At 39.1% G+C, this 21,399-nt stretch overlaps 2 protein-coding genes across 2 annotated transcripts; both read left to right on the forward strand.

Annotated features, from left to right (window-relative positions):
* Positions 1 to 225: 225 nt before the first annotated feature.
* LOC144655229 (lipoyl synthase, mitochondrial-like) lies at positions 226 to 12,781 on the forward strand. The gene is made up of 11 exons (XM_078515451.1): positions 226 to 309; positions 401 to 561; positions 6,224 to 6,317; positions 6,736 to 6,816; positions 7,272 to 7,428; positions 7,742 to 7,799; positions 9,304 to 9,432; positions 10,118 to 10,263; positions 11,235 to 11,305; positions 11,786 to 11,897; positions 12,376 to 12,781. The coding sequence occupies exons 1-11, from the start codon at positions 244 to 246 to the stop codon at positions 12,447 to 12,449; spliced, it is 1,149 nt and encodes a 382-aa protein (XP_078371577.1). The 5' UTR covers positions 226 to 243; the 3' UTR covers positions 12,450 to 12,781.
* A 166-nt stretch (positions 12,782 to 12,947) lies between these two features.
* Positions 12,948 to 19,067, forward strand: LOC144654010 (uncharacterized). Its single transcript, XM_078514132.1, has 5 exons — positions 12,948 to 13,244; positions 15,135 to 15,773; positions 16,803 to 17,128; positions 17,618 to 17,831; positions 18,400 to 19,067. The coding sequence occupies exons 1-5, from the start codon at positions 13,079 to 13,081 to the stop codon at positions 19,065 to 19,067; spliced, it is 2,013 nt and encodes a 670-aa protein (XP_078370258.1). The 5' UTR covers positions 12,948 to 13,078.
* The last annotated feature ends 2,332 nt before the right edge of the window (positions 19,068 to 21,399 follow it).

Below are 21,399 nucleotides of genomic sequence, written 5' to 3' on the forward strand. Positions count from 1 at the left end.
CTGACATTTATTTTTGTGATAACTTTTTTCACAGGTTTCACCGCATTTTCTCTCGAGATCCTTCACGCTACCAATACGTTGGGTGAAAATTAATATAGATGTGGTTGTTAGTTACCATAGTGACTATCAATGAGCCTGTGCTGCGTTACCCAAATTTTTATGTTGCGCGAAGGTCCTGGGAATGAGGCTATCACGTAACCTGTTTCGAAACGAAAGGGACTGGTAAGGATTACGCAATTCAATATGGCGACCATGAACAGAGTTTTAGCTTCGCAGTCTTCAAGATCGTTCTTTGCGCTTAATAAAACGGTAAGTTTCTCCTAATTTTTGATCATAGCATTGAATTCGTGTGTTTATTATCTGTTCCTTAATTTCATGCTGATTTTATCATGGTTTGCAGCTAGGGGGAAAAGTTTCGTCATGTAGTTGCATATTGAGATGTGCAGGTTCCCTCTCTGCAGAGAAGAAATCCTTGATATCCGAGGGACCTAGTCTAGGGGAATTTATATCAGGAGAAGCCAGTCCACAGGAAAATCCTTACAGAAGAAAAAAGGGACAAAGGTACAATACAACTGCAAATGTTTTTTTTTTATAGTACGCAAGACGGTGGATACATGTTTGTTTTAGGTCTTGCTATTGCAAAATATAAGCACGCCAAAAAATTTAACAGGTATCCTTCTCTTTATACTTATTTTAATGTCTCAATACAAGATATTATATTAAGCATGTACCAGATGTAGTTGTTTGCTAATACATTTGTTACTAAGTATCCTACACCTTTAAAATAAAATAACCTACATAAAAGGCAGCCTGGAAGGGTCTATATACATGTGTGCGTACAGTGTAGCTACTGGTTAATCTTGATTTTGTGCAAGACACTACACTCTCACTGATCCACAGTGCTTCTTTCACCTACAACTGTAGAAGTAAAAAATTAAAATATAAAGTGCTGGTAAATAATATTATTTAGTATATACACACTCAGTGATCTTGGTGTTTCAAGCAATCTGATTGGTTCGCTATCCCGGGCTAATAAGCATTATTCACTCCCTACGGAGTGAATAATGCTTGATCCAAACTGAAACAAAATGGCCGGCGTAAACTCGCGCAGGGGTTTCAATAATAGCCGGGTAGCGGGTAGATCTACCCGCTTGTGATGGGCGGACTACCCGCTTGAAGCGTAATGCGAATATCTTATCAGACCAGATCATTTCACCGCAGCTACGAATTTCTACCAAGAAATTTCATAAAATTCCTGTCAGGTTCTAGGGAAAGAAAAGAAAAGATAAAAAGAAACGATATTCTGGTGTTTACCCTGTCCTTTGGACCATAAAAGGTGAAGCGAAGTCTTGTAATGACACGTAAAATCATCGTTTCAAAGCGCGAAAAAAATCTACCAGGCACTCTGAAATCGAGGGAGACTGGGACTAAGCGTGAATATTAATATGGCCGCTAAAAATAAAAGACAGACGCTGTTGGCATTTTACGTCCCGGAACCTAAAAAAAAAGGTCAAACGAGGTCAATTCTTCGCAGGGTAAGTTGAATACATTAAAAGGTTAGGGTTTTGCCTAGAAACTTGAAAAGTTTGCACTGATTTATTGCGTAACGTTCGCGTATCATTTCGAATACGAAAAATTAAAATCACATGTTTCAGATGTGTTAGCTACTAGGGCATTAAAAGAGTGCTCTTCCTTGATAGACATTATTGTCTGAGTAACATAATTTTCTTCAGATCTGTTTCTGAGTAACACAATTTTCTTCAGATCTGTTTACACTGGTTGACTTCATACATACAACAAAGTAATCTTAAAAGTACCCAAAATGCAGGAAAATGCACCTACGAGAGTATAGAATTTCAAAATTTTCCGGGGGGGCATGCCCCCCCGGACCCCCCTAGAGGGGGAAGGCCCGTTGGGCCTTCCATTGATACCCGCCTGTTTTTATATTCTACCCACTTGTGCCAAAACTTATTGAAACCCCTGCTCGCGTTTTGCCGGCGTTTCTGAATCGAAAATACTAAGAATACAAGAAGATGCTGAAACAGAAAAGACAAAAAAAGGCTAAGAAATTTGGCCTGATGGTTTTCAAAGTAAGAGAAGACTACATATTTCGCAATTTGCAGCACAATGTCCACACAACTCGAGTACTAAAACGATAAACAATTGCTGCCTCGTCCCCAGGCGCCGATTGGCCGGACATTGAGGCGGTAAGGCGGGAAAACAGGGAGCGCGGGGATTGATGGTTAGGTAGCGAGCCGCGGAGCGCCTGGCAGATCTTGCATTCAATATGGCGGACCAAAATGTCATCAACCCTGAAATGTGTATTAAAAACAGCAAAAGAGCCGTCTATTTAGCATTTTTACAGCACAGAGCGCCTTGGACACATCTTTTATGAAAAATATTCTTATTAAGACGACGGACTTCACCACCATTTTCGCACGTTTTATGTCCCAGCTCAGCTTGAGAAGAGCCAGGAGGAGCATACGAGGCACTCTGTGAAGTTAAAAAAGCTTTAAATCCTTTACGGCAAAGAGACGTTGAAATGTCTAATGACATTTTCCGAACTCCAAGAGAGACAGGTACTCATTTCCGTTTATCGAAGTTGTCTTGTAAATCCGAGTGTAAATGACAAGAAAATTAGTTATCCTTTCCATTATTGTTTTGTGTAGAATTTTTTTCGTAGAGCCCGAGAGTTAGTTGCCTTTTAGTTATTCCATGGACGCTCATTTAAGCCAGACGCGACAAAGATAATGCAACAACAGTATGAATCCATCGATACAAATAACAATTCATCTGTCTTTGGGATGTCATTTCTACTATCTCTGGTTTACTTCAATAAAATGTTAATTATCTGCTTATCAGTAATCAAGCACAACCTTTGACAGTTGTTTTATTAATTGAAAATGAAAATTACATTAAAAATGTTTGATATCATAACTGTAATTTTTTTCAATGCAATTTTTTTATTGATTGCCAGTAGGTGACTTTTTTCCCATTAAACCACAATTTATTAAGGATAAATACACATTTTTTTTGTTAAGCATTGTGGCAGTGAGTCTGCCATTTATGCTGTGAATGCAACTGAGGCAACTAAATTGTTTGGAATGTACCCTATGCCATGCCATGCAGGCTTTTAATTTGGGGGCAGGTGCAGCGAGCATTTCTGATGAATGTGACACTGTTTTCATGAAGTTTTTAGAATGGTTCATGTGCGGTATATGATTTAAGATCATCTTGAAATCTTGCTTTGTAAAAGTGGAAAGATAATTTTTCTCACAAATATTTATGTATTAATATGCAAGGCTAGCATCTTTGGACATCCAAGGCCCACCATCATTCTATTCTAAATAACTCTAGTAACAAACCCCTCTTAATTTTTTATCACTCTCCTGTAATTCTTTACAAATTTAAAATACATGTAGTACATGTATTTGTAAAATTCTTTACTTTTTTAGCCACTGAAAAGAAATGTTTACTTTGTGCTTGCAAATTTGGTGTCTAAATGCCTTTGTTATGCTCCCACTGACTTGATATTAACTAATTACAAAAGGAGCTGGGGTGAACTGTACATGGAGGGTTGAAGAGGGTAGTAAATCACTTTAGAAAATCAATCAAGTTAATTTTCAGGAGAAGGCTAACTATTATGTCTAGATCATAATCAGATGAAGGGCACCACCAAGGAAATTGTCGTACAAACAGTAATCCTCAGATTATCTCATGCACAACTTATTTAAATTCACAGTAGGTTAAGGCCATGCAGGTAAAACCCTCCTGGCTAGATAACTTTTGCAAATTGAAGGGAAATGTCTGAATGGTTTTGCAAAATCAGTACTACTAAAAATATTTTTAAAAATGTAAAAAGGTATCTTTTTCTCTTACAACAGCTGTTGTCATGGGTATAAAGCAGCAGGGTAGGCAAAGCATACATTCAACATTTAAAGTGTTTTAATTGTTTTCCAAGACTGCTAGAGGCAGTGGGCTATTAGCAGACTGGGGAAAAAGTGGCAACTCCAGGTTTGCCGGTTTATTTATTTTAATCAAATTGAATATGGTTAGCCAGGAGTTGCCATGTTCACATGAAATGCATTTAAGAGTCAGTAACAAACCCTTTGATGTAAAATTTCCTGGCATCTCAATTTATTTTCCTACACTATCTCAGCCATAAACTCTTGGGTCGGCAAAAATGATTTAAGTTTTGCTGTCTGTCATAGTCCAGTGTTTTGTCACCCTTAGGAATAAAGTTTTGCCACACATTCTCTAAAAACACCTACTAAAAAACACTCCCTGTGACACTACAACTAGAAAAAACTATATATTTTTTTGTTACAAGCTTGTCAAAGTCTTATCCTGCTTAAATCATCCAAAAGAGTGACCAAAACCTTATTTCTCCTTACAGTATCAATGCATTATCAAGCAGTACAGTGACGAGAAACACACAAATTAATCAGCGGAGAGTAATTTCGATATTAACACTTGAATCAGTAAAAAGAAATTTTGAGTAGGACCTGCCTCCTCTGGTCACTAACACATTAAGTGCTGAAATAAACAAAACTACGCAAAGTTGAAATTTCAATAATTGTACTTTCTGTCAAGAAAGGTAAATTATGAGGTTAACCTAGCTAGAATAAAATATCAGCACACATTATAATTGTTTATGTGTCATGTTCTCATAAGATCTCCTACGTTGGACAACATTAATTTGATAAAACACTTGTTAGCACTTGAACGGCTCTCTCTGGAGCGCTGCTTATAGACTTTTATATAGCTGAAGTTTAACGGCCAAGAGGTACAAATAAAAGTATACCGAAATGTAAGGAAGCTAAGCACTGCTCAGAATCGAGACAAACCAGCTCTGGCATCGATTGAAGCGAAACTTACCCTCAGTTCGAAGCTTATAAAGAAATTTAATTTTCTAACGACGGCAGAGATTCTTTACCCTCCGCCATTGACAATCTTCTCGCAATCAAAGTGGGATTTTCTCTGTTCAATCTTCTGCTCAGATTTCATACCATTTCTCCGGATAAATCGCTGATTTTGAGCTAGATTTCCCGCCAACATTAGATTAAAGCAAGGGGACCCCGCTTTGCTGAAACCAGCCTCAGTGAACGCTGAAAAGAATCGGCTCGATAGAGCAACGAAAACGATCCGAAAGGCCGTCAAAATCCCCATGTTGACAGTACTAACTTCCACGTAGCTCCCAGTGTTGATTTCTTGACCGTTAAACTTGTTAAAAGCACTAAAACGCCTTTTGACGAGAAACCGAACATTTTTGCCAAGAAACTGAACAGGATCTGCCAGGCGTCCGCTTCCCCGTCCGCATCAGGCCCAGAACGCCAAGCGAACCGTGCACGTCAGTCCCACAACACCAAGCGAACCGTGCACGACCAAGGACGAGGACGCCTGGGGACGAGGCAGAAACAATTGCTTACCGTCAGTCGCTCTTCGCCCGGCATCAGCAGAAATGAATACCGCAGATTTATCGGCAGCAACATCAAGTGTTATTCAACCAAGATCCTCCACAAATATTCAGGAAAAAGTCTTTGTGCAAGAAAACATTCAGTTTTCACCACAGTTCTGCAGACATTCAGTAAGCTTATAATCCAAACTTTCAGGTGGATCCTTCGCCAACTGCTCTTTCAATTTTCAATTCAAGTGAACTTCAAAAGCTTTGATTCAACGGTCAAAATGTTTTGCAACCAGGTTTTTGATCAGATTGCAGGTTTGAGTGGTGTTAAAGGACCATTTTGCTAGATTGTGACGAGGATTTTATCGAAGATTAACTAGATTTGCCATGTTTGAAGATTCTGTAAACTGTTTCGCGCATGTCGGTTAGTGCCACTTATATGTACGTTTTCCACGCATGAATTGAGAGGTCAATTAAATCGACTTTAAATGGTTTCCTTCTGAAAACTTTGAGATCGCTTGTTGTTGAGATCACTTCGTGTATATATACTAAAACAATTATTCTTTGAAATCTCGGTGAATAGCGGCAGAATATTCACCTCCATTTCAAAGAATAATTGTTAAATATTTTGAAACAACTAGACAAAAATGTTAAGAGGATTCCTGTAATGGACTTACATATTAATGAATCCTGTCCTGGACACTCGTCTCCTGTCCTTGTGCTTATATGCAATGTTTTGTTTTTACATGGCATAACATGAACACAAGTGCGCAACATGTACATGCAGTTACTGGATCTGCTGTTGTTGTTGTTGTTTAGATTACGATTACCACCATGGCTCAAAACACAGATTCCTACTGGTAAAAATTACCTCAAACTCAAAGAAACACTCAGAGAGTTGAACCTCTCCACTGTGAGTATATTGCTGTGAATTATCCTTAACATATAAGAGTCATTTTACATTTCTACACAGTTTACTGTCATTGTCAAGAAAAAGAAGGGTGTGAGAATGAAATAAAATTTAATCATCCTTTAGAGGATATGTTTGTGTTATCTTGACATACAGTACAGACTATACAGTACAAAACTACTTTACAGGTTTACAAGAATCAAACTCACTGTGTTTAACAATCAGGAAATCGGACAACCTGAAAAAATGGTAGGAGAAACTGTGGATAGGGTGGTCGTTTTTTCCGGGCGCGAGAGGACATTTGTCCTACTAAGACAGCATCTTGGTAGGACAAAACATGTATGGGACACTTTGGCTTGATGCAGACTTAACAGCAATGGTCCAGCGCTGATTTGTTGTGATTTATTGTGTTACAATGTAGGTGTGTGAAGAAGCCAAGTGTCCAAATATTAGCGAATGCTGGGGAGGAGGGGAGCATGAAACAGCAACAGCAACTATCATGGTATGTACAATGCACTGATAACAACCAGCAAATAAATACACTTTGAATGCAAAGAATGTAACTATAAAATACACTTTAAACTATCATATAAGTAAATACTGACTGAACCTCTACTTACGAAGACCTCTATAATGCAGACACCTCCAAATTACGGACAGTTCATTTGGTCCGAAAGAGACCAAAGTTCATCTGTAATTATATGACACCTCCATAATACAGATGCTCTCCCCTGTCCCTTTGTTGTCCACACCTCTTATATTAAAGAGGTTCAACTGTACATGTATCAGTCTAGATGTACATGTTTATAAATTCAGGAATTGATTCAAGTGTGATACAATGATACAATATATTTGATGTATGTAGGATTGTTCGCTGAAAATTCAGTTAGCCTCCAAGACTGGAATTTAATGTTAATTGCTTCTTGACTATTTGTATTTGATTTTGCAACTTTTCAGATACTTGGTGACCAGTGTACAAGAGGCTGCAGATTCTGTTCTGTGAAAACTAACAAGAAACCTCCCCCACCCGATCCAATGGAGCCTTCTAACACTGCAGAAGCTATCAGTCGCTGGGGACTGGACTATATAGTCATCACTTCTGTTGACAGAGATGGTAAGCTGCATTTTGAACAAACACTTAGTTTAGTTTGTAATGATGGGAAAACGAACTAACTTATTTATTAACTTTCAGCATTCAATAGTGCTTAGTTTGATTTCTGAACTTCAAAAGTGTTCTTTGAACAGTTGTAAAATTTTCCTAGTTAAAGATTTTGTACCATATTATAACACATGTATGATATGAATGGTTATTGCATCAAAAATTCAAGTTCGCTTTAATCCTGTTTCCTTGAAGTATCACCCGTGGTGCTTATTTCAAGTATAGTACAGTTACAATTACAAGTAACACGTTTTGTTCTTGTGTTAAGATCTCCCAGATGGCGGAGCTGCTCATTTTGCTGAGACAGTAACACAAATCAAAAAGAGGTAAAAGCAGATTAAATAGGGTTTTATTTAATTCAGTTGGAATTATGTTTGTTTTTGCTCGTGAATGTAATGAAACGAGTATGGTTATGGAAAGTGATATGCAAATTTTCACTCGGTCGGTCGGTCGATGGGCTGTTAACTTTAATTTATGAATAATAATTTATGCATTAAATTATGGGCTGTTAACTTTAATTTATGAATAATAATTTATGCATTAAATTATAAATTAATTTTCCTTGTTTTTTTTTTTTTAACCTTTTTTTTCACACTTCTGAGGTTTGAACCGGCGACTCCTAACATCAACTATGGTTTTGAAGACCAAATCCCTAACCGCTCGGCCACTTGGGCGAACTAATTATTTGGGTTGAAAATTAGCATATAGGTTTCTTTGTGTTGTTCTTACCCGCTGACCGATACCGTAGGTTCAAAGTTCAATGGCTTGTATGTATAAAAGCTTCTTCGAATGGCTCGATTTATAGCTCTTAAGAATTTCACATGACAAATAGAAGAAATAATCTTAGAGAAAATATGAAAATCTTCGAAGCACTGAACTGATATTCCGTGTTTTGATGGAATTTATTAGATTTTCCAGGCACGAACTGTGGACTGCGACTCTGTTGGGTATTAAAAGGTTGATTTCAGGACAATTGTATGAATTAATAAAGTCCAATTTTAGCAGTCTCTGAATGTTTTATAGTTCCAAGCGTATTGTATGATAATCGATAGTCATGATACGTAAATAATTTATCGTAAAAAACCTCGCTGACGAATTTTGTTGCCTTTTAATAATATACTGTATAGTACTTGATTTGCATCTCTAATAGATTCATAAAAAAGGAGAAAGAAAAAAAGACGTCGTATAAAATTGTAAAAAAGATTGTCGTAAAAAAAAAAAAAAAAAATTAATCGTCCCCGCTGAGAATCGAACCCGGGCTGCCAGACTGGAGGGCCAACGCATTACCACTACACAACGCATAAGCAAGCTTACACTTTATGGTAGAAATTAGTGTTATTTAACGAAGGCTTTTGAATGGATTACCCGCGTCCGCTGTAAACACAAGGAACCAACGTGATCATATCTCCCTTCAAACAACTTCTATACTAACATGCCGCTCACAAAAGGACAGAATCATTTCATAGCTCTACACCAATACATTTAGTATTCTCATTCACGAGTGGGCTTACAAAGCGCCTTTGATTAATTTGTTTATTTGTTGGGATTTTGGCAGAGCTGGTGATTGGTTAAAAAAATTGTACAGATGCAAAGTAATCTCAATCAATCAGATTTGGGTCACACAATGTCTGCCATACTTGGCACTAGACTTTACACTTTTTCCCTTTGACTCTGATTGTTTGTCGCAAATTATTGTGAATTTGTTAAGTTATTGGCTCTTTCAAGATTTGATTTGAACAAAGTCATTTGAAAACCTCTCTTATAGGGTGGTCAGGTCACGGTTAGGGGAATTTCTTCACAAATTAATGTTTTCTTTTATTAACCCATTAGAAATCCATCAATACTTGTGGAATGTTTAACTGGAGATTTCCGAGGTGACCTTAAAGGTGTAGAAGCTGTTGTCGAATCAGGACTGGATGTGTATGCCCATAATGTCGAGACAGTGGACAGGCTGCAGTTGTGAGTTAAAGTATTTTTTACAATAAGTATTTTTGTCGCAAACTGTGGACTTACCGTTTATTGATATGAGAGTGATGGAAATTCTATGTTCTTTGTACTTTTGTGGGTGTGCCAGTTTTGATAGATCAGTTGATTTTTTGTTATCTCGTTGTTGAATAAGCGTTTTTATATTGTGATTGTGAAACTTGGGAGACCTGCATTGTATGTGAGAGAAATTTTTTAAGATTAAAACAGAAAACGTATTTACGTTTTTGACAACATTCATTATTATGGTGATGAGAGGGGCTGTGGTCTAATATCTAGTGTGTCGGACTCCAGGTTGAGTGGTCGAGGTTCAAATGCTGGCCAGGGTCAAGTGTTGTGATCACTGATGTTGGGCAAGATTTTCTCGACTTGAGAGTATAAACAGGTTCCACTGTTCTGTTAAGGCATCCCAAAGGTGTAAATAAATCCTGGGATGGACTAGCATCTGACCCATATATATAGCTGTAGCAGTACTCCTAGTTGCTTCATACCACGGTAATTTTCTGTTGCTCCATTCTGTGGGTCATTTTTGTTGTTGTTGCTGCTGACTGAGTGCAACTTTATCTTAACTTCATTGAATTACCATTATTTACATTTCAGTTTTCTCCATGAGGCTGTACTCGTTGTTGCTATTGTCTAACGGATTGTTGTTTTATTGAAGGCTTGTGCGCGACCCAAGGGCAAACTACAAACAGTCACTGGAGGTACTGAGACATGTGAAAAGAATTCAGGCTAACATGGTGACTAAAAGTTCTTTGATGCTGGGACTGGGTGAAAGCGATGACGAAGTCCTTCAAGCCATGAAAGGTAGCACCTTATTTCCAATAGCCAAAAGATTTGTCAGGTCCTGTACTTGTACCTTTCGTTCATCATGCAATCTTTGTTTCTCAAAGAGTATGTGACGCCTGCAATACTGTTTGTTGCATTCAATGCTTTAGTTACTGTTATGCTAAAGAGGGGCACAATAGCAAACAGTTTGCACCCAGTCAAGTTGTTTTGCTGTAATTACATGTATAGATCATTTAGGTTAAAGAAAAATATTTTCCAGTTAAGAAAACGACGAAGTTATAGAAAAAAAAAAAAAAAAAAAATAAAAATATAAAAAAAGGCGGCCCCCCCCCTTTCACGCGGGAAATTTTTTTCTTTTTTTATAAAATGGGGGGAAACACTAAAAAAAAAAAAAAAAAAAAAAAAAAAAAAAAAAAATTTTTTTATTGCCCACGCACCCGAGAAAAAAGACACCCCCGCGGGGCGCGCTTTCTCGCGCCCCCCCCCCCCCGCGGCGGCCCCCCTCCCCCCGGGGGGGGGGTATTCAGGGGGGGTACATTAGGGGGATGGTGTTGTACATGTCTGAGTCAGCACTGCAGGGGACCTTGAGTTCTGTTGGACCTCTGCAACTTCGTACATGTACCTAAAATCTCTGTCTCATTCGAGACCTACATTTGCTGCTGCTTTACATACCATAATATTATTCTTTAGTAAAAGCTTGGAATCCCTGGCAGTCTTTGCTTGACACTGACACTGTGGTGAAGATTTCCCTCCATAGAGAAAGAAATTTAATCTGCTATGTGTAGGACTGAGGGAAGGGCAGTGGGGATGGGGGGCGATTTGAAAGGTACATGTACATGTACAACTGACAGTGATATCCAGTGCTAGGTAAAGTTGCTTATGGGCTCCTTTTGGTGTGGGACAATTCATCAGTAAAAAACGTGACTTTTTAACACTTAATTTAAAGTTACACGTTTACTCTGAGTACTTACTTGAGCTTGGTTTAACAGATCTCCGAGAAGCTAACGTAGACTGCGTGACATTAGGACAGTACATGCAGCCGACAAGGCTACATCTTAAGGTAACGCAATGATCATGCCAATAAACTCCAAAAGCTAACTTAAAGAAGGCAGTCATATCTTTTGATGCCCATATACATTTAATTCCAAGTAATTTCTGTTTTGAAAAGTTAACAAAAAAAAACAAGTAAAGTATTCAGCAGTTTTCTGATTAAGTTGAATTAATAAGGTTTGAACTGTTCTTACTATCGCAAAATACTCCTTTCCGGAAACAAGCTTGTGCAATTTTTGCAAAAAACCTCGCGACTCTCACTAACCTTGGCCATTCCCATCAATGACCGGGTAAGGTATAATCAGCGTGTATTTGTACATTAGTGCTGTATGGTACGTTGCTGTCTTGTACAACGTCAAATAGCCTTCTTCTCTGTCTTGTAGTGATTATTCTTGTTTTTGTACGAAGGCATGCGTCGTCACTAGCGGCCACTAAGCCGTAAGATCTCTATATTTATTTTGTGTTTTCGCTTTCTTTATTTTGTTTGCAGGTCACAGAGTACGTTACTCCTGAGAAGTTCAAACACTGGGAGACAGTCGGAAATGAACTTGGCTTTGCATACACAGCTAGCGGGCCGCTTGTACGATCCTCATACAAAGCGGGTAAGTAAGAAACTATACTCTCAGTTCTCCTTTCCTCATTCCATAAACAAACAAACAAGTTCAAAAATAGAGTTGAAAAAGATGTGAGGGTTTGTTTATATGAAGAAATGTTGTCCCTGGTACAGGTAGGAAGGTAACTCTATTCCCCAAGCCGTCTTTTACCGATCATCTATATAAGAAAAGTTGGCCCTGCCCATAGAGCCAAAAACTGCCCCCCCCCCCCCCCCCCGGTTTCACGCATGCTATGTATGTTCAGACTTGTCCCTGGTAGGCGAACCAAAATAGCCAAAGTGTTCACACGGTAAAAGACCTGTTAGTTCGCCCCACCCAAGGTTACCCTACCTTCAAAGCGAGTGACCTTTCATCCATGGTCAGCAGAGACCCCAGAGACCCAGGGAAACTCCTCGAGTGATTCTACGAAGATCGAACGAAAAGTCTTTAATTTTCCAGTAATTTTTTTCTGTCTCATCTCAAACAGGAGAGTTCTTTTTGACGAACTTGCTCAAGACTCGAAAGGGAAACACAGAGGAGCAGAAAAATACAGAGAGATGATAGCTTGCCAGCGGAAAATCAAATTTGACAAGTTGTCTGTCAAACGCGCTTTACGCGGGCGTAAGCACCAATGCGTGGATTCAAGTCATCTCCGGGACACAGCCACGTTGAGACTTTCCATGCATGGAAATTTACAAAATGTGTCTTTTAACTCTAAATGAAATTTTATAACGTTGATAGTAATGAAAATGAAAGGAAAAACCCCTTCACAATCTGTTCGCGCGCGTCACATGTCGCTGGCTCACGTGTGGGACTGATTGTTTGCACGTGCTCCAGGGGAAGGGTAGATTTATTTTTAATTCGTGGAATTCTGTCGCAGTGCCAACATGCTTGTAATAAATAAATTAAAAACAATTTCCTTGTCGCCTTGCGTGGATGTGTAGTTTATAGAAATTACAGCTGTGGTGACGCGAGACAGAAAGCGCTAAAAAAGTAGTTGACATTGAACTTGGGTGTAATCAAGATCCTTGGGGCAATTCATCTGTTTTCATTGATCATTTGGGCCATTTATCTGTTGGTGGGCTTTAAAGGGTTCACTCAACAGCCCTATCGCATTTCCTCATACGTAAATCATTTTCTTATTTTTGTCGACATCGTTGAACAAACTGAAATTGGGAGAGAAACTCGCGATGGCGCCTCAGAAGAGCAATGCGTATATTTATATTTTCACAATTCTGTGTCTTTTGTCCGCCCTCATTTTCGGCGCGATGTTTGTGAGGCTAGAGCTCAAGCTTGCTTACTACGAGGAACGACTGAACGAGATCGAGAAAGGGAAGGAAAACTGCTGTACTCGAGGTAAGAATCTTTGCTCGTCTGTCTTAAACTTGATCCTGCTAGTGTTTAAAACGAAAATCAGGTTTTGGGCGATCTCGTCCAGTAAGCTAGCCAAGGAAGTGTTTTCGGAACTCAAATCTTAACAGTACTACCTTAAGAAACAATTGTTTTTTAACCTGCAACTTCCTTTCACATCTCCTCCCTTGGACATCGTTTACTTAATTGTTCCGATCATAACCAGAAGTTTATGCTTGTGAAGGGGCGATGAAAACGCTATTGACCGTCAATGGTCCTCAATGGACTCTCAATGGGCTTCCTTTGAGATCTCAATAGGTTTCATTTGAGATCTTAAGACTGGCTAACTTCACTACTGTTAGTAGTTTTCATAAATCTAAAACATTTCTTTCTTTAGCCGGATAAACGAGTTGAACTTGCAGCTTTTTTGTCGAGAACCTTCGAAACTTCGCGAAGGCACAAGGCTTAGTAGCCACTGAAGGGGGGTTGGGAGGAGAGGGGGTATATTTATTCGCCTTATATATAATTGCTACGGTTTATTCTCAATTGATATCCCACTGGTGATTGGTTGAATGGGCAAAGTGGTGAACATGTGCGGTTGATTACACGAGCGCTATTTTAGGCTATAAATTATAACTAAAAATTCTGTCCACATGAAAGTAAATATGCTCAAACACACCCTTAACTCTCCATTTGCGCTTACCTTTTATAGCACCGCGGGCCCGCGTCCCCTCTCGCAACTAAACCTCTCTCAGAGCATCGCTATATGAAGCAATCCGCGACTATTTTTTTTCTATAAGTAATAAATTAGATTTATTTTATTATTTTTTTAAAATTTAAGATTTTTATCACCATTCTTACTAGTTTTTAGGGTTGCGCCTCGCATGGGTAACATTATTTTCCCGTTCGCGCAATTCCTTCTTGGTCCTCTTCTTATTATTCGATGTGCAAAAATTTAGGTTGCAAGGTTGCAAAAAATTTGAACTTAACTGGGACGCAAGATATTGCCAAATTTGGCCAAACTGTAAACGTGACGATAACAAGAAGGACCCGTGCGAGGCGTTAACTGAGCTCTCAGCATGAAAGGTCCACGAGACTCTGACAAAACACGCAAAGCTTTGACCGAATGTCCATTCAGTAAGAGGAGTTACATACGCGCGCGGTACGTTCCCTTTGACAAAAATTACATACTACCGTATTTTCACGGCGACTGCGCCCAGAAATGCCAAACTGATATCTAGACTTATTCTAATTTTTATATTTCAGACTCGCTATTATTGATAACAAGTTTTGTTTAGCCTGCATAGCTCATAAAACGCTGCAATGCGCAAATAATAGGCGATACAAACTGTAACACGAACAAAGCGGCGCAAAGCCCCAACAGGGACAGCATGCAGAATTTGCACAAGAAATGCCGCCAGTTTTGCAAACTACGTAACGTTTGGAAATGTCTGCCTTTTTCAGTGTGTCTGGCTCCGAAATGTTACGAAAATTTCTCAAAACTTTTGTGTTTTTGTAAATTTTTAGATATGAGAAATACTAAAATGAGGTATAATAGATTTGCTTCAGGACTGGTTCAACTTCTTGTGTATTTTTATGGTAATAAAACTGGGACGGGAGGGGGTACTACAGCAAAACAGAGAGGAGAAGCACTCGATAAGATAAACGGTAAACGCCTTCTTAATACCTCAGACAATCGAGGGGACTCATTTATATAACTCACTGAAAAGAATGCCCACCCCCTCTCACCCCACCCTTAAAAATGTTCCTCCGCACTACTTAGCTACTTTTATCTATGAGTACCCGTCCTCAAAAATTTTTTGTGTCTGGTAACATATAAGTTTTCTTCAATAATTATTCCGATCCTTTTATTAAGGAGGAAAATATCTGTTCCAGATTTAAGCTCCAAGAAATCAAGCAGAGATCGCAGAAGTCGATCTTTATCAAATGGCAAAACAATCACACCGCAAATTCAGGAAGAAATCGCCAGCTCCATAACATACGCCATCAAGGCATTTTGCGTTTCTGGCTCCAATGCCAAGATGTGCATGAAAGGGGATCCCGGTGAGGTAGGGGCTCAAGGCAGTAAGGGCGAGGAGGGTCCTGGAGGACCCAAAGGAGACCCAGGAATTCCCGGCCAAATGGGACTGCCAGGGGCCCGAGGAGAGAAAGGCGAGAAGGGGGACCAATGCAAGGGGTGTAGTAGTGCTATGATGATAGGTGACGAACCTTCAGGGCGACAAGGCGAGAAATCTGGAAACCACATCAGCGCCTTTGGAGTTTACGTGGAACCTTCTACGTTGACATTACCGGAGAACAAGACGGCTAAATTCACTTGCTCTGTCAGGGGATATAACACAGCTGTTATATCGTGGAGAAGGGTTGGCAACCTTATGCCTAGAGAGAGGAGAGTGCTGGGAGAGTCTGGAATCTTGAAGATTAAGCGGGTGGCGTTTTCAGACAGCGGCTTGTACACGTGCACTGTCAACAGTCCCTCGGGAATCGCTCAGGCTACGGTCAGGCTACGAGTTCAAGGTAAGTATTGATACTGTTAGGAGAAATAAGAAATTAGTTGTTGATCACTCAGTTTCAATGTTAAAGGATTAAATTCCGAGGTGGCGAGGTTAAAATAAAAACAAAAAATACGTTGAACAAGAATCGATGGCACATGGATTTTTATTAAGAATTTCCTGCCGCAGCGACCGTCAATGTCGATAAGATGCACAACACCAATTATATCCGACGGCTGTGGCATATACCAGCCAACGCTTCGACATCACTATTTCTCCACTTATGTTCTTTTGCTGTACAGATCCACATGTGGGTCTTAACGTTATTTTAACTTTTTAAGTCTATCAGTCAAATTTGTATAGGTATTTAAGTGATTTTGAGTGCAATTTGGGATAAACCAGCACAAGTACATTTTTCAAAGGCTAACCAAATTTTATCCTCATTCAGTTGTATTTATATTGGTATGGGCTGAAATGTGCAACTTCAACTCATGCTTTCGACATGCTTGCATTAAATCTTCCTTCTTTACGAGAAAATCCGCGATTGCGGCTTTCAGTAGTTTCGTAAAGCCTCTCTTGTGCTGTACAAACGTCCAGTTGCTAGTACTTTGGTTTATGTACTTATATGATTTTCGTTAAATCAAAGTCAAATTTTTCACGAATCAATACGTTTTTGCTCGATTTTTTGCTCTCTCAAACACCCCGACATCGGCCGCCAGTTTGTTTTGGCGCTCTTTCCGACTTTCCTGTCAATCAACTTAATTTCAACTTTCTGCATTGTTTGAGATAAATTTACGTGCTTTTAGCCAATGATCATGCAGAAATTTTTGCATGTGTATTATTGACGTTGTTATTGGCCGACTTCCATAACAAATGTCAAAAAAATTAGCAACTGGCTAATGCAATGTGAAAAGAATTTATATGTTGATGATTATCAGACATTTAGCTAAGGGTTTGCATGAATTCTCTAAACTTGCACAAATTAAAATACCAATAATCAAAGCTATATACTTAACATTGCATGGTCTTACTTTTTATTATCAATTGTCTAAAGCTTTTCCTCGAGTTTACGTTGATGCTGGTCCGACGTTTGCAAGAAAAGGAGAAAATGTCACTCTTCCAAGCTGTCACGTGATAGGCTATCCTCCACCGGTAGTCACGTGGGCTAAGGTGCTTGGTAAACTACCGCGAGGGCGGACTCTGATTGGTGGACACAGTTTGACAATAGTAAGGGCGGAAAAACAGGACGCTGGGAGTTATATCTGCAAGGCCATTGGCCATGGAGGCTCATCACGGGCGGTCACTCAGCTCGTGGTAACAGTGGTACCCAGGTTCCTTGTTACACCACAGGCCATGGTGGAAAAATTTGCGGGAACCTCGGTAAGAGCCCGGCGGATGTTGCTTAGTTGAGCGGTATTTTACAATAACTGTAGGATTTTTTGCATGCTCACAGGCTTATTTTTTAACGTCAATAAGTGTTTAGACACTTAGGGGACGCTATCGGGACGCTCGCTCAACTAAACGACTGACTGTGTCGACTTGGGACACACAGCCACAGGAGTAAACATAAAGGAATAACAACAGTCAAAACTGTGTAGTAGTTCAAGCGAATAGACTAAAACGGATAGTATATTGGTAATGGCTAGCATTTTGTTAATGAGCACGTTATTAAATTAAGACACAGTAAACGGTTTGAACCCAGGAGTATCAGTGGGTCGCAAAGTGTGATCGTCCGGGTGAGAGAAGGTCTGAAAAGAAGAATACTGTCACCCAGACAATCATACTATACGAACTACTAAAACAAAAAGGACATGATCTAACAAATTTTGTAGTTACTCTCATTCTTTTCTTTGGTTTCACTAATAACAGATGACTTTTAACTGTACTGCTTCTGGCGACCCTAAACCCACAATTACCTGGGAACCTGCATGTACAGGGCAACTTCCGACTGAGAGACTGGAGACGACAGATCACAGTTTGACCATCCGGGACTTACAGCCACACGATCAGGGCAAGTACGCATGCGTGGCAACCAGTAGTCTTTTCCGGGAACGGGCAGAGTTTAGTCTTGTTGTTAAGACAGGTTGGTTGGTGAAGTTTTGTTGATAATAATTAGACTTTTTTATAGTCATTCTTCACCAATTTGAGTGATAATACTGACGAACAAAGAACAATGTGTTTCTCAATTAAGCTATCACTTCTAGTGAAGTGGAAGGGGAAGCATATTTGTCAATGAAATGCGAGTTGCCAATTTTTTTTTCGAGCTTTTCAGTCAGAATGATGAGGCAGAGAAAGAATTGCCTCTCAAATTTCGGCCCATTTTTGTTTTGTTTTCAGTTTTAATTTCATTTGACCATTTGCAGTTGTCGGTCGGGAAAACTGCAAATTATCATTTATCTGTCAGGATATTGAGACAAAGACGAGATTGATCTGTTAAATTTCGGGATTTTTTTCAGTTGCCAGTTTAAGGGCGTTTAATCAGCTATCAGCTAAGGGTCAGCTAAACCCATCCTGAGCTTTCTTGCGGTTAAAAAATTTAAAACCAAACACATTTTCAAAAGGGTTGTCGTCGACCTGGAAAATTGTGTTGTAACTGGCTAAAAGCATTAAAAAGTAGAAGGTATAGAACATTTTTTTTATTTTCGTTTTAGCACGTGACTGTTCCACACTTTTCTTATCGGGCGTGCGCACTAGCGGTGTGTACACGATCAATCCTGACAATCAGTCATCGTTTCCAGTCTTCTGTGACATGGACACCGACGGCGGAGGATGGACGGTGTTTCAAAGGAGACTGGACGGTACTACGAACTTCTTCCGTGATTGGGACACCTATAAGCGTGGCTTCGGAGATCTTAAAAAAGAATTTTGGCTCGGAAACGATAAGATCAGTCGAATCACCCAAGCTGTATCTACAGTCTTGCGCGTGGAAGTGTCGGACTGGGAAGGAGCGACGGCCTTCGCCAAATATGGCATTTTCCTCGTCGGGAGTGAGTCGACAAAATACGAACTTACCGTCGGATCATACTCGGGAAACGCAGGAGATTCACTGTCGTATCACAGCGCTTCCGCTTTTACCACTATGGACAGTGACAATGATGACAGGAACGACAACTGTGCAGTGAACAGCGTGGGCGCATGGTGGTACAAGAGCTGCCATGACTCGAATCTAAACGGACAGTATGTGGGAGCAGGAAGAAAGGATTCTAAAGGAATAGTGTGGTTCCACTGGAAGAACAGCCTTCAGACACTGAAAACTTCCCAGATGATGCTTCGACCAAAGTCGTTTAAATGGAGAAACCTTACACTGTGTAGAGAGTGAGAACACAATAATTATTCAGTAATAATGTTGACAGGAGGTGTTACGCTCGAGTCGCAAAAAGTGTTGCTTATAGTATAATTACAACCAACAGCCGGATAAAAAAAAACCAGCCAAAATCATTGGACATTATCTATCTAAAGTAAGGTTTTTTTGTTCTTGTAGGTGAGAAAGTCAGAATGAAATTCAGCATACGTTTCTTTAATTTGATCCTTAATTTCTTTGAATTTAAAGTTTGGCTATCATGTTTCCTTAAAAACAAAACGACAGTACAGCTTCTTATTTTATCTCAGGGGAGAGGATGTACGCCATTTGTGTACGTGGTCTGGTTTTGCAATTAATATTCTGGATTTAAGTAGGGATAAGTTGCCAGGGACTTGAAGAATAAGTCCTGTATATGTTCTTCATTGAAAGTCTTCCAAAATAGGGTTCAGAAATTTTGGATTCGATCAAAAAGAATGAAGAAAATTGTTTTATTTCAATTTGAAAACAAAAGATTCAGGATTCGAGGCTTCGTAAACCATGTTTGTCACTCCCCATCCAAATTTCAGGAAAGCCCCACCCCCTCCCAAACTCGTTTCTGTAAACTAATCAAATATGAACCCCAGTTGTCCAACATCGTCTACTAAATACAATTCCGTAAATACATGTATTATTCTGTCTTGTTGCGCAAAAATTATTTCCTTGTAGGGCTTGGTGGAGAACTTGTTTACTATAAAAAGGGAATACCGGGATTGAGATACATTCTTTTCTTACATGAAAACGCGTAAAATTTCCGTGAGCCTGGGATCATTCTTATTTTAGCCCCTGCATTTTCCAAATCTCAGCTTCAACGTTTTTATTAAAATGGTTCTTATAAACAGCAAAGAGTGTACTGTCACAAAACAAATGAATGTGCAATGGAGATGGACTGACAAAACTCAAATTAATTTGCCGTTTTTGATGTTTTGTCTTGGAATTCGCTCCTGCACTTCCAAATGTTTCTTAACCATACACAAGAATACATTGTACATACATCCTTTTTATTAGACTATTTTCTCTAGTGATTGACGTCATTTACAAGAAAGCCACCAGGAGATAGAGAACTAAAACGCAAAATAAAATGAATGGTGTGGCTACTTGATCAGTGTTCGAAGAAAACCATAAGCAATATCAGTAAGTTCTAAAGCAGTCTATACTGAGTATACCAATTAAGGTGGCTCGACCCAGTTTTTTTCTAGCGATACCTATCAACTTTGAAACCCTCATACTTAAAGGGATTAATGTCAATGACATATCTACTATATCACATGGATTACACATAGACTGAACTACAATATGATAAAAAAATTTGAGAGATCGGAATGAATATCACGTGACAATGACGTCACACAGGTTTTTGCTCTGAATCGAATTTCAGCCCTTAACCGCATTTTCTCTCGAGATCCTTCACGCTACGTATACCTTGGGTGTTTGCCTTCAGCTCTGCGGAGTTTCATCGAAATCTACAAGAGGAATTTTGAAATATCTTGGAATTTGTTTTCAAATGGTATAATTTATGCGTAAAATAAAGACAAGACTTCATATAAAGAAATTTGCCGCTTTTTTATGTTTAATGAGAGGCTTTAGCCCTCATTCCTGTTAAAAATGTCCCATATCCGATATCCAAACCGTAAGAAGTAGGTAGACTTGCGCGATTTCGAAAAATATGAAATATATGAATCATAGTAAAGCTCAATGTTTAGCTCTATTTACCAATTTTAAGCCTACTTTCGCAAAAAAAACGCGATTATTTCAAAACTCGTCGATGAATTTTCCCCAAAATTTTTCAGGGTGGCAATTGATCAGTACACTACACAATCCCTGAATTTCATGCTCATTGAAAACTTCTAAGGTTGTCTAACATAAACGCAAAATTGAGTAAATATTGAAGCAATCTCGTAGTTTTGAATAATTTTGTGTTCTGGGATTTCTTATTGTTTCGTAGTCATTTTACGCGTGGTGCACAGGAATTCGATGTTGTGCTCAAGTCGAAACAATAGGAAATCCCAGAACACAAAATTATTCAAAACTACGAGATTGCTTCAATATTTACTCAATTTTGCGTTTATGTTAGACAACCTTAGAAGTTTTCAATGAGCATGAAATTCAGGGATTGTGTAGTGTACTGATCAGTTGCCACCCTGAAAAATTTTGGGGAAAATGCATCGACGAGTTTTGAAATAATCGCGTTTTTTGCGAAAGTAGGCGTAAAATTGGTAAATAGAGCTAAACATTGAGCTTTACTATGATTCATGTATTTCATATTTTTCGAAATCGCGCAAGTCTACCTACTTCTTGCGGTTTGGATATCGGA

Source organism: Oculina patagonica, chromosome 5, assembly GCF_052425735.1.
Source record: "Oculina patagonica isolate OP01 chromosome 5, crgOcupat, whole genome shotgun sequence".
Taxonomy (NCBI): domain Eukaryota; kingdom Metazoa; phylum Cnidaria; class Anthozoa; order Scleractinia; family Oculinidae; genus Oculina; species Oculina patagonica.

Coding starts and splice junctions, on each gene's coding strand:
- LOC144654010 (XM_078514132.1), top strand. CDS start 13,079: ATGGCGCCTCAGAAGAGCAATGCGTATATTTATATTTTCACAATTCTG. Junction 13,245..15,134: donor GGAAAACTGCTGTACTCGAG/GTAAGAATCTTT, acceptor TATCTGTTCCAG/ATTTAAGCTCCAAGAAATCA. Junction 17,832..18,399: donor TAGTCTTGTTGTTAAGACAG/GTTGGTTGGTGA, acceptor TTTTCGTTTTAG/CACGTGACTGTTCCACACTT.
- LOC144655229 (XM_078515451.1), top strand. CDS start 244: ATGGCGACCATGAACAGAGTTTTAGCTTCGCAGTCTTCAAGATCGTTC. Junction 10,264..11,234: donor AGTCCTTCAAGCCATGAAAG/GTAGCACCTTAT, acceptor TTGGTTTAACAG/ATCTCCGAGAAGCTAACGTA. Junction 11,898..12,375: donor ACGATCCTCATACAAAGCGG/GTAAGTAAGAAA, acceptor CATCTCAAACAG/GAGAGTTCTTTTTGACGAAC.